The sequence below is a fragment of the Vipera ursinii genome (genome assembly GCF_947247035.1).
Source record: "Vipera ursinii genome assembly, chromosome: Z".
NCBI classification, from domain to species: domain Eukaryota; kingdom Metazoa; phylum Chordata; class Lepidosauria; order Squamata; family Viperidae; genus Vipera; species Vipera ursinii.
This window is the reverse complement of record NC_139517.1, coordinates 76,322,952-76,335,451: the sequence shown is the minus strand read 5'-3', so window position 1 is coordinate 76,335,451 and position 12,500 is coordinate 76,322,952. Positions and strand designations below refer to the sequence as shown.

Below are 12,500 nucleotides of genomic sequence, written 5' to 3'. Positions count from 1 at the left end.
CTCAGCTGGAATACTGTCACCTCCACTAGCTTTGTTGTTGCTCAGCTTTTCTAAGGCCCACTTCACCTCACATTCTAGAATGTCTGGCTCGAGGTCAGTGACCAACTCATTGTGATTATCTGGGACGTTAAGCTCATTCTTGTATAATTCTTCTGTGTAATTTTGCCACCTTTTCTTAATCTCTTCTGCCTCTGTTAGGTCCCTGCCATTTTGGTCCTTTATCATGCCCATTTTTGCTTGGAATGTTCCCTTCATCTCTCCAATTTTCTTGAAAAGATCTCTGGTCCTCCCTATTCTATTGTTTTCTTCTATTTCTTTGCACTGTTCATTTAAGAAGGCATTCTTATCTCTTCTAGCTATTCTCTGGAATTCTGCATTCAATTGGGCATATCTATGTTTTTCTCCCTTGCCTTTCGCTTCCCTCCTTTCCTCAGCTATTTGCAAAGCTTCCTCAGACAGCCATTTTGCTTTCTTGCATTTCTTTTTCTTTGGGATGGTTTTGGTTGCTACCTGTTGTACAATGTCACGAACCTCTGTCCATAGTTCTTCAGACACTCTGTCTATCACATCTAATTCCTTAAATCTATTTTTCACCTCTACTGTATATTCAACAGGGATATGATTTAATTCATACCTGAGTGGCCTAGTGCTTTTCCCTACTTTCTTCAGTTTAAGCCTATACTTTGCAAGGAGAAGCTCATGGTCTGAGCCACAGTCAGCTCCTGGTCTTGTTTTTACCGACTGTATAGAGCTTCTCCATCTTTGGCTGCAGAGCATATAGATTTCTGTGTTGACCGTCTGGTGATGTCCATGTGTAGAGCCGTCTCTTGGGTTGTTGGAAAAGAATGTTTGCATATATATATATATATATATATATATATATATATATATATATATATATATATATATATATATATATATATATATATATATATATATATATATATGCAAACACTCTTTTCCAACAACCCAAGAGACACAGAAATATGTTAAATATTTGTCAAGTCTTTTGAATACGCCTTGCTAATTAAATCTTTCTTTCCTGTTTGGCCTAACTCAAGGCTATCCACAGGATATAGTCACAACTTATGACAGCTCATTATTTGTGTAAATTATTGCTAAAATTCTTTATTAGCAATTTGAATAATTTACATATATACATATACATATATACATATAAAGGTAAAGGTAAAGGTTCCCCCCGCACATGCGTGCTAGTTGTTTCTGACTCTAGGGGCCGGTGCTCATCTCCGTTTCAAAGCCGAAGAGCGAGCGCTTATCCGAGGACATCTCCGTGGTCATGTGGCCGGCATGACTAGACGCCAAAGGCGCACGGAACGCTGTTACCTTCCCACCGTAGTGGTCCCTATTTTTCTACTTGCATTTTTACGTGCTTTCGAACTGCTAGGTTGGCAGGAGCTGGGACGAGTAACAGGCGCTCACTCTGTTACGCGGCACTCGGGATTCAACCCGCCAAACTGCCGACCTTCTGATCAACAAGCTCAGCGTCCTAACCCACTGAGCCACCGCGTCCCTTTTATATATACATATACATATATACATACATATATACATATATATATACATATATATATATATATATATATATATATATATATATATATATATATATATACACACACACACACACACATATATATACACATATATACATATACATACATACATACATATATATATATATATATATATATATATATATATATAGAGAGAGAGAGAGAGAGAGAGAGAGAGAGAGAGAGAGAATATTTTATTTTATTTTTTTATCCAAAGGGGTTAAGTATGTGAGAGACCAGGCTGCCGAGAAAACAGCCAGCACTTGTGCTGCTTTTATCCTGGCTCTTCCCAGCCAGCATGGCAGCGTTGGATATAAGTTGTGCTGAAGAACTGAGGTAGTGATTATGAGGGAGGGTATGTGTCTATGTATGACAGTAAACCCCCCTGAAGCAGGAGAGAAATAATTTTCACTAGGACCACTCACAAGTAGAAGTAGTGGTAGAAATCTCAAGTAGTAGTAGCAGCAGCAGCAGCAGTGGGGTCAAGTAGCAGTAAATAATATCTTGTGAATGTATGTGCATATTTTCTAGGGACCAGTATTGGTTCTTTTCTTTTGCATTTTCAGCCCTCTTTGAGCTCATTTAATCTGCTGGGCATGTCTTGCCTCCCTAGAGGGCCCAAACAGCTGAATTTACTGCCTTAAATCAAGCTTATTGTATTGCCACTGACAAAACCTAAAATATTCACCGAAATACTTAGCAATATCTTCTAAGCACAGGTAGTCCTTGACTTGTAATCACAATTGAGCCCAAAATTTCTGCTGCTAAGCAAGAGGTGTTAAATAAGTTTTGTCCCATTTTAGGATCTTTCTTGCCAGTTAAGTGAATCAGTGTAGCTATAAAATTAGTAATAGTTGTTAAATGACTCTGGTTTGCCCATTGACTTTGTTAGGTCGCAAAATGTGATCACAAAACCATGGGACACTGCAACCATAAATATCAACCAGTTGCCAAGCTTCCAAATTTTGATCACATGATCATGGGGGTGCTACAATGGTCATAAGCACGAGTCACTTTCAATGTTCTTGTAACTTTGATCACTAATGAATGATTTCTGCCAGATTGCTCACTCAAACCTAATTGTTTCTTCTTTGGAAGCGCATCTTTTATTACCAAAGGCAATCACTTTGCTGATTAGATTGCTAGATAATTGTATTGTTCAGCCTTTTCATGTTTCATGTTTCAAGTTCCCCCTGGTATTAAGTTATGAAAAGTTCCTTTCAGTTGCTGGGACTGCTTCTTGCAATGTCTTTTGCAGCTTCTTGGAAGAGTTCCTTCTGGATGGTTCCTAATTCACAACCAATTGCTACGTATGCTTTTCTTAGTCTTCTGGCTCAACAACTCTTGTATACGTGAAAGGACATTGTGGTACCCAAGCTACTGAAGACTGGTTTGCTCCTGGAGCCCTTTGTGGAAACCTCCAAGGCCAAAGACTCCCAAAGGGATGGTGGTATCTCCCTGCCACCTCAATCCACGGGAGGGGCAATGAAATAACTTCTAGTTTCTATCCTTATAGAAACAAGTATAAGCACTCTGGAGGGCAGTATGGGCTGGAATTCCTTTGAGTGACCAGGAACATCCATTCCAGGTGGAAGTATTTATGCTGCTTATAAATTCCACTGCAAGACGATCAAACCTGGGAAGGTTCATTCTAGATTTTGATGATTCTGCAAAGCCACTGTCCTTGTGAAAGAGAACCAAATGGTCAAATTGTTACCTGGAATTGCAGGCCTCATTATTAGCTTTTTAATAAAGGTGGTATTAGCATTTAGCATGGCATGAAGTTCAGGAAATCATATTTTCTTTTTTGGCCCAAACCATTTATTTCTTTTATATGCAAATATTAACTTTTTCGGAGACTGAACAAATAAGAAGCATAGTCTGAAGTCCTTATGTATTGCAAGTATTACAGAAACAAGTCCGATGGGAAAGCAGAAGATGCAACATATTTTAATTGTGTCTAACCTATGTTTACTTAACGTGTTAGTTTGATCAGTTGCTTTTTGCACATTGCATATTCAGAACATTATGTAGCATTTGGTTATTTCTGTACCCTGTATAAAGACCTAACCTTCCTAAATAAATGCTTTTTGCTTTGCCTGAATTACTTGGTGATTTTTATTTTTGGGTGGACAATAAAGCTCCTTTGCATAGGTAAAAGATTCTTTCTCAGGGATCAAGTTTCTTATCAGCTTCAAGCTAAACTTGGGTGCTATGTTTCATGGCAACAGAATTAACTCATGTTTCTAGCTAACATTCTGAAAAAGAAAAGCAATGTTTCAGAAAAATATAAACTGTAGGGAGATTTCATTAGAATTGTATTTTAACAATATACAAAAAACTATAACTATTTTGAACTACTGTTCATAATAAACTTTTTTTAGTGTACTAAGAAATTGGTAAATGTTCTGCATCAGGAGTGTCAAACTACTGGCCCGTGGGTTGGATGCGTCACACGGAAGCCATGCCCAAAGTCACGAGTTTGACATGTCTGCAGTATATGATCTAAACATTTAAAATGGCCCTAAACCACAAATATGTATTTTTCTTTATTTAGCATTTTCACTTATGGCTTTCTAATAATAAAATGATTAAAAAAGGAAGTAGGCTGCTTAGAAAACATACTGAAACATATTGAACAACAAATCCTTTTTCCAAATCTGTATTTTCATTTCATTTTGTGGCAGTTTCTTGAAACAAAACAATTCTTCAGAACTTAATCATCTGGCTCATATCTATGAAAGTAAAATAGAGAAATGCTTAGATGTAATTTTTCACACTACGCATTTTGATTTCACATTACAATAGCAAAATTAATCCATTAATCCATTATTTGAATAAATAGCATTTGTTGGAAGAGTCACATTCCCCTAGAAAAAACAGGGAGCATATTTATTTATTTAATTGACTGAGAGGATTTGGATGGCTTACTATTTTATATAATGATTCTAGGTTTTTGGCAACAATGCATAAAAACAAAACTGGTTTTTTAAAAATTTATGATTTTGTAAAACTAAATATCATTAATAGAAAAAACCACAAACGTATAAAAAATACAAAGTGGAGGACAACCACTTACTTTGACAGCTTCTTTCGTAGCTCTTTTATCTGCTCATTCTTTTTTGAGAGAATCTCCTTCATATTGCGATAGGCAGCAGTTTGTTGGAACTTCTTTTCTAATTCCTATCAATTTTGAATTATTAAAATATTATTTTAAATATACTGTATTTGCATTCTACTGGCATTAAATCATTCAAAATGCCAGTATCTACAAATACATGAAAAATAAGTATGATATATTTGTACAACAAAACCGTTTAGTTTAGCGAAGTACTTCATGTAAAAAGACTAATCAAAGTCATAAACTATTGAATTATTTACATTTATAATATGCTGAAGTTAATTTTTACAATTAAAATCAACATGGGATTAAAATAATTTCTTTCCAGATAATAAAAATTAAATTTGAAAAAAGGCCACAAACGTAGTTGGTGAAACAAACCTTTTCAGCCAGAGCTAATTGGTCTTGAACTTTAAGTAAGTCATGTTTTGTTGACACCAGATTCTCTTCCAAGGATTTTTGGCTTGCGGTACTATCTTGCAGTGTTTTCTCAAACTGACACTTTAAATTAGCCATAGTATTTTCTAGTTCACTAACATCCGGAGTCATATTAAACTAAAAAAAAGGATATATGATTATTGAGAAAATAAATATCTAGCCACATATTCATTTTACAATAATGTGCTTGTGTGGGTACAAAATATCTATTTGCATCCACATATACACGTATACCTTACATGCCCCTTTAAAAAAAACTGAAGTTCTTAGATATAAAAATACATGCAATATATTCCTTTGTTAGAATATTGACCAATACAGATAGTTCTCAGAATGGATGCTTTATGGCCTGTAAAACATTTGCAACCATAGTGTTATTTGACTGCCTTTTGAGTGCTTGGCAATCTGTTTGCATTGATGACTAAGGTCTTCTCAGGTTGCCAAATGCCCTGCAATAATGTAATCACCATCTGCAATCTTCTGTCACCTTCCCTGGAAAGTCAGTGAGGAAGCTGGCAGGGAAGATGGCAAGCAGAAAAGATATTACATTTGAGGTCCATTCCCCTGGCAAGCCAAGGGATTTCCTATGCCTTCCGTGCAGAAATTCTGCACATTGAAGGAGCAGACCTCAAATCTGGCAAAAATGCAACAAATGCCAGCATTCTGAGCCTTGTAGAATGGTGGCATTCACTACTGTTTTCCCTCTTCTCTGGAAGGTTCAGAAAGGTTCCAGAAGGGAAAATGCCAGCAAACATTTCCAGAGCACACTGGAGAAATGGCCTCAAATCTGGCAAAAACATTAGTGAATGTCAGTATTTGTACAACTGTTCTCCTAGGTAGGGTGGGGAGAGAGTTTAGGCTCAAGGTGTGATGGAAGGCCTGGGTCCTCCCTGCCCATGCCTCGGAGGCTCAGGCACTCTCCCTAGCAGTCCACTTAACAATCCACACAGTTGCTTAATGACCACAACTGAGGGAGCTAGGACTGATGTCATTGGGTGAAGCAGTCAAGTGGCATCTTGCTTAATGATCACTTTGCTCAGTGACTGAGATTCCTGGTCAAATGTGATCATAAGCAGAAGACTACTTGTATTCTACATAGAATATCATACAAATAAACCCAATCCACAGATACTGTAGAAAACCTAGAGTCATAAAATTGAATGGAATCTATGAGATAATATTTGTTAACATTTATAAAATTTTAAATGAAAAATTTATATTGATGGCTTTATGAGAAAAGGGGGAAACACATGAAACAAATTCACAAACAGTATTAGGCAAATGTACTTTTAAAAATAAAGTAACATGGAACTTATGGATGATTCATAAAATGAAAATTTATTTATTGTTATTAATATTTCTAAAATGATAAGACATATATAATAAAGTTTTATCAGTTTCAAATTTGCATTTGATTCTATTGCTACACAAACTTGCAGGTACATCTTTTAAGAATTACCCAACTGACAAGCTGGGCAACCAAATGGCAGTAATGAGGCCTACACAACAATCCAAAGATTCCCCTAGGAAAAGAAGCAAGATTGTCATGGCAGTCTTTAAATTATTCATAGTCAAACCATTGACCATACCTTTTAGGGACCCCAGTTAGGCAAAGATATAACATTCAATGCCACTTTTTTAATGTGAGTAAAATTCAAATTTCAGAGATCTGCAACAAGATATATATTTAATGCTAAAACTGGACAACCATTTTGCTCAGGATTGCATGAAAATTCTTTCATTGAACAGGGTTGGACTAGAAAACCTCCAAATACTCCTCCAACTCTAGGATTCTATATGTAGTGTTATAATGAATTTCAGGAACTGAAGAAAGTACATGGCTTTCCATTTTCAAGTAATGGCTTGAATTAAATTCTTTTAAGTGTTGCTGATACTTCTAAACAACTTAGAAAAAAAGCATATGAAAATACTGTTATATGACACAGGTGGTAACCCATATATGGAATAACCTTGAGTATTCTGTAATAATTTTAAAATTTACAGAAAAATTATTTGGATTTCATGGTGGATTTACCTGGATTTATCCTACTTTATTTCATTTGTTGAATTTATTTTAATTCTACTGATTCCTACTGTATTGGAAACTATTTTTAGCTTATTTGGATCATTTTGATTTTTCCTCAACTGACATCACAAAAGGGCTCCAATACAAAGAGCTGAATATTGTACAAAGTTTGGTAATTGTCAGAATATAATGGTATTCAATGAGATGTTATTAAAGCCTACAATGTCTTTGCTTTTTTATTTTGTGGTGCACATATTTTATGAATTTATTTATATTCTATTAGTTCGTCGAACAATTGAACATCCTTTCCTGAATTTAATTAAAAACTATTTTTAAACATAAATTTTACTTTTGAAAAAAGAGCCAGCAGGGGCTAAATAAAAAGATTCAACAAGTCTAGAGGTAATTAGTGGGTCTGTGGAGAAACTGGTGTTTATCAGAAATCAAAGGCCTATTCTCAATGAATAATTAAATTAACAACAAAAAGCTGACCTGAATTAATGTTTTGATTCATCTGCTTAATTGGGTTATCTTTATCTAGGTTTAGGATTTGTGTGATCAAATTTTAGAGAATATTTATGCAGAAATACTGAAAATTCAAAAGGGTTCACAAACCTTTATGCATCATTGTATCTTTGAGAGACATATATTTAAAAAGGCAGTGTTAATTTGCTAAATACAAGGATTCAGATCAAAAATTGTGGTGGAAAAAATGGAATAGCTGTGTATATTAGAAATATGGAACCTAAAAAAATAGGATGAAGCAGGGATATTGTTATTACTATGGTTTAAAATTGGACTATACTGCAGAACATTATATTAATTAATTACGGTAAGTTCACTATAAGATTTTGAAACACAGCTAAAATAATTTTCATGGAATAATCTTATCAAAACAGTTGTAGTTATTTGATAAAAATATTTTTTACCTTTTGATCCCCCTGAGCAATCTGTAAATTTTGTAAAGCCTTTTCTAACTTTGATTTTTCATCCAGTGCATTTGTAGCCTGCAATAGATTTGAAAATTCAGATCAAATCTTATTTTAAAAAGATGTATCCATCAACTATAGAAATAGTTTACCATTTTCTTCTTCTGATTATATTAATCCATCTACCCATCTATGGTAAAGCCTCAATCTAACACTATTTTGGATAAAGAAAGTTAAATATAAATATATGTTATTGAGAACTGCATCATTCTTTTGCATATTGCACAAACTTGTGTCGTTTCTGTGGCAATCTGCATCATTTGTGAAATTAAGTCATTATAAAAGTTAAATTGATTCAAATTAACATAATATAATCTAATTTAACATAAATTTAAGTATCTTTAGGTACAACAGATTTTTATGGAATATCTAGATGGAAATGTCCACTGCACCTCAGATCCACTAAATGAAAGTCTGTTAAATAAAAGTAATACTTGATTTATCACAGGATTTTACCTGCAGCTCTATTGTCTTTAATCGAGTCTTCAATTTTTCATTTTCTTCATGAAGTCTTGCAATTTCCTGCAGGCAAAATATCACACAAACTATCGAAATATTTGAATATATTTTATAGGACCATTTATCACAATCTGAAAAAGATAATTCTTATGTATACTGCACCAGTACATTGTCTGTTTAATTAGTGTGGATTTTCTTACAACATAGTAGGTTTTAATTACTATTTAAATTAAGGGTTTTTTTTAACCACTGTTGCTAAGTGAGAAATTTGTTAAGAGTTTTGCTCCATTTTACAACTATTCTTGCCACATTTGTTAAGTGAAACACTGCAGTTGTTAAATTAGTAAAATGGTTGTTAAGTGAATCTGTTTTCCCCATTGACTTTGCTTGAAAGAAGGTTGAAAAAGTGATCACATGACCCTGGACACTGCAACCGTCATAAATGTGAGTCAGTTGTCAAGTATCCGAATATAAATCATGTGACTATGGGGATGCTGCCATGGACATAAATGTGAAAAATATTCATAAGACACTTTTTAGTGCCATTGTAACTTCCAACAGTCACTAAGGAAACTGTTGTAAGTCAAGGATTACCTGTATTTCCAAATTATTTGTGGATTTTTCTTTTTTTTCAAGTATGCTAAAATACAGAGAATTTGTTTTTACAATTAATCAGTCATTAGCAGTTTAAAGTTATTACTAGAGATTACTTAAACTTCTATAGCTTAAATAATAATAAATACATTTAGTTCAATTGATAACTAGTTACAATGAGTGAAGTGAAGCAATTATGACATGAATGAAGTGTCACCTTGTTTAGTAATTCTGATGCTCCCTCATGCAATGGTGTAAGTTTAGTTTTAACCAACTCTGGATTCAGCTAAAAAAGAAAAAAATACAAATCAAGTGTCTCTAACATAATATAAACATATTCAGAAGTTGGATCTCCTGAGTCAAACTAATTTTAAGGTGTATTCATAAAATTGTGATAGGAAAAATCATTTCTAGTTAGCATTTGCAATCAGATAAGATCACACACAAACTGTATTTATCAAAAAGAGATATAAATTAAAATACCAAAGATAAAAACAGAAATCAAATTCAGTTAAAAACAATTAGAGAGACTACCGTATTTTCCGGCGTATAAGACGACTGGGCGTATAAGACGACCCCCTACATTTCCTGTTAAATTATAGGGTTTGGGATATACTTGCCGTATAAGACTACCCCTCTTCCAACGCACACCAAATAAAAATTAAAAAACATCAGATTTGATTTTAATATGGTAATTTTAATTCAAATGCTTATGACATGCAGGTGCTTAGTAGGAAAACTGTCACTTATAAACATAAGGCTGTTTGTCATCAAACATGTAAACATAAAACAGTGCAAGTGGATTAAACTATAATAATAATAATAATAATAATAATAATAATAATAATAATAATAATAATAAGAAGAAGAAGAAGAAGAAGAAGAAGAAGAAGAAGAAGAAGAAGAAGAAGAAGAAGAAGAAGTTGGAGGGGACCTTGGAGGTCATCTAATCCAACCCCCTGCTAAGGCAGGAAACCCTATACCATTTCAGACAAATGGCTGTCCAGTCTCTTCTTAAAAACTTCCAGTGTTGGAGCATTCACCACTTCTGGAGGCAGGTTGTTCCACTGGTTAATTGTTCTAACTGTCAGGAAGTTTCTCCTTAGTTCTAGGTTGCTTCTCTCCTTGACTAGTTTCCATCCATTGCTTCTTGTCCTACTTTCAGGTGCTTTGGAGAATAGCTTGGCTCCCTCTTCTTTGTGGCAGCCCCTGAGATATTGGATCCGCTATCATGTCACCCCTCACCCTTCTCTTCGTTAAACTACACATACCCAATTCCAGCAACCGTTCCCTATTTTCCTAATTCACTTTTTCACTTTTCCTAATTCACTCTAAAGCTTTCCCTGCGCACAGCCTTAAGTAAAACCAGCTGCCTGCAATTAGTGCAGCTTCGCATCCCACCAGGCTCAAGGTTGACTCAGCTTTCCATCCTTCCAAGGTAGGTAAAATGAGGACCCAGATTGTTGGGGGCAATAAGCTGACTTTGTAATAATGCTGCTTGGGGGGGTGGGTGAAAGCCCTAATAAACAGGCATATACCCAGAATGAAGGCTATTGCTAAGCACATTGATCTTTGCTTTAAATTGTAAGCCACCCTGAGTCTTCGGAGAAGGGCAGGATATAAATGGGATTTTTAAAAAACAGACCAAATGGGAGATCCGCTCCAGGTTTTCCAGCCAGCCCGCCCAGTTCCTGAGTCAAATGTGTCCTTAGAGCTAAGCCGCTGCTCTGGCTGCTGCCTTCCCCACCTGCCTTTCAAGTTGGGATATACTACAGCTGCTCTTCAACTTTAGAAGGAAAGACGCCCAAACCCCAGCCTGTAAAAAATCACAGGCTTCTTCTCCAATTGGTCCCGCTTTCCCTGCGCAGACTAAATGGGAGATCCGCTCCAGGTTTTCCAGCCAGCCCTGTCCCTAAATTTTCAGCACCAGGCATTTAAGACGACCTCTGACTTTTGAGAAGATTTTCATGGGTTAAAAAGTAGTCTTATACGCCAGAAACTATGGTACATGCTTTGTATCTTCCAAGTGATTTTTCTCCGATTCTACAGAATTCTACAGAATTTTAAACAAATTCTGTATGTATCCTTGTATTTGAACTGGTAAGCAAAATACTACCCTATGACATCCTTTGGTAATATTTGAAGGATTCTTGAAATGTGCAATCTCTTGGCCATGGAAGATATATTTTGTTGATTTCTCACCTCCCAAAGTAAAAAAGGTAAATTCTAATGCCATAAGTAGTTTACTACAGAAATAATAGGTTGGCCTCAGAAAACAATGTATTTATCTTGGTAAATTGGACCTATCCATCTGGTAAAACTGCTAAAATCTTCTCTTTAATATTGGCTCCAGCATTTTCCAGTCCTATTGTCAACAGTGGCCTCAAAGAGACTCTATGACCTATGAAAGTAACTTTCTGTACTATTTTTCCATAAGTTACAATTAAATCGAATTCAGCTACTTCCTCCTGCTGTCTGGTCACATATCCAGACTTGAACACAGTAAGCACCCAAAATACTTTGTACTGATTTGTGCTATCTGTGCTACATTTACTAATAAGTAGACATTTATTTAGTATTAAGTCTGTCAAGGGCACTAACTAACCAATGCAGAAGACATGAAGGTATGTTATTGTGCAGAAGTTAACAGAAGAAAATAAAAAGTTGTATTAACCAGAGAGCCAGATACTAAACTAATCAAGGAAGTAAAAAAACTGCTCAGGACAAAAAAATTAATGTCTTGTACTAAATTTCTGTAAAATCTTCAGGACCCATACATGTACCCATTACAACATAAACCCAGAGGTATTTTTTAGTTTGGCCACTCTTTTAGAAATAGTCATACCTTCTTATTTGAAGATGTAAATTCTGATTTTTCAAACTCAGCAACTTGTTCTAATAAATCCCTTGAAAAAAGCAATAACATTTTAGTTAAATATATTGAAGATTAAATTACATACAGTAGATGGCAGAATATGTCAGCTAACCTTGGTTGATCTCAGATGCTAAGGAGATGTAAGAGAAGGACTGGCAGAGCCAGAGAGGGATGAAAAGGGGGAGCAGCCTAGATAACTATGTAGCCACCAAGTATGTCTAACCCCCACAACCCCGCATGACTGCCATTGACCCTTATCTGACTCTAGACCAGGGGTCCCAAAGGGGGTGTGAGTTGATATTCCAGGGGGTGCGAAAACTTGGGTTTTCAAAATTATAGTATATATGCATAATTCCTTTGCCATTATTTTGAACTTTTGTTAAGAGGTACAAGGATATATCAGAAGCGTTCTAGGGGTGCA

The 12,500-nt window shown here is 35.2% G+C and overlaps 2 protein-coding genes across 5 annotated transcripts in view; one reads left to right on the top strand and one right to left on the bottom strand.

The window, feature by feature from the left end:
• Positions 1–2,946, top strand: part of FYCO1 (FYVE and coiled-coil domain autophagy adaptor 1) — a 79,903-nt gene extending 76,957 nt beyond the window's left edge. For all 4 annotated transcript variants that reach the window (XM_083379326.1, XM_083379327.1, XM_083379328.1 and 1 more), the window contains exon 21: positions 2,836–2,946. The gene's annotated coding sequence lies outside the window, so the exon portion shown is untranslated. The remainder of the gene's footprint in view (positions 1–2,835) is intronic.
• A 1,129-nt stretch (positions 2,947–4,075) lies between these two features.
• Positions 4,076–12,500, bottom strand: part of LZTFL1 (leucine zipper transcription factor like 1) — a 13,635-nt gene continuing 5,210 nt past the window's right edge. Inside the window, exons 4-10 of the mRNA XM_083379373.1 lie at positions 12,050–12,110; positions 9,422–9,490; positions 8,608–8,673; positions 8,092–8,169; positions 5,080–5,253; positions 4,657–4,760; positions 4,076–4,312 (exon numbers count right to left, since the gene is read on the bottom strand). Coding sequence (XP_083235499.1) covers positions 4,294–4,312; positions 4,657–4,760; positions 5,080–5,253; positions 8,092–8,169; positions 8,608–8,673; positions 9,422–9,490; positions 12,050–12,110 — 571 coding nt within the window. The 3' untranslated portion in view covers positions 4,076–4,293. The remainder of the gene's footprint in view (positions 4,313–4,656; positions 4,761–5,079; positions 5,254–8,091; positions 8,170–8,607; positions 8,674–9,421; positions 9,491–12,049; positions 12,111–12,500) is intronic.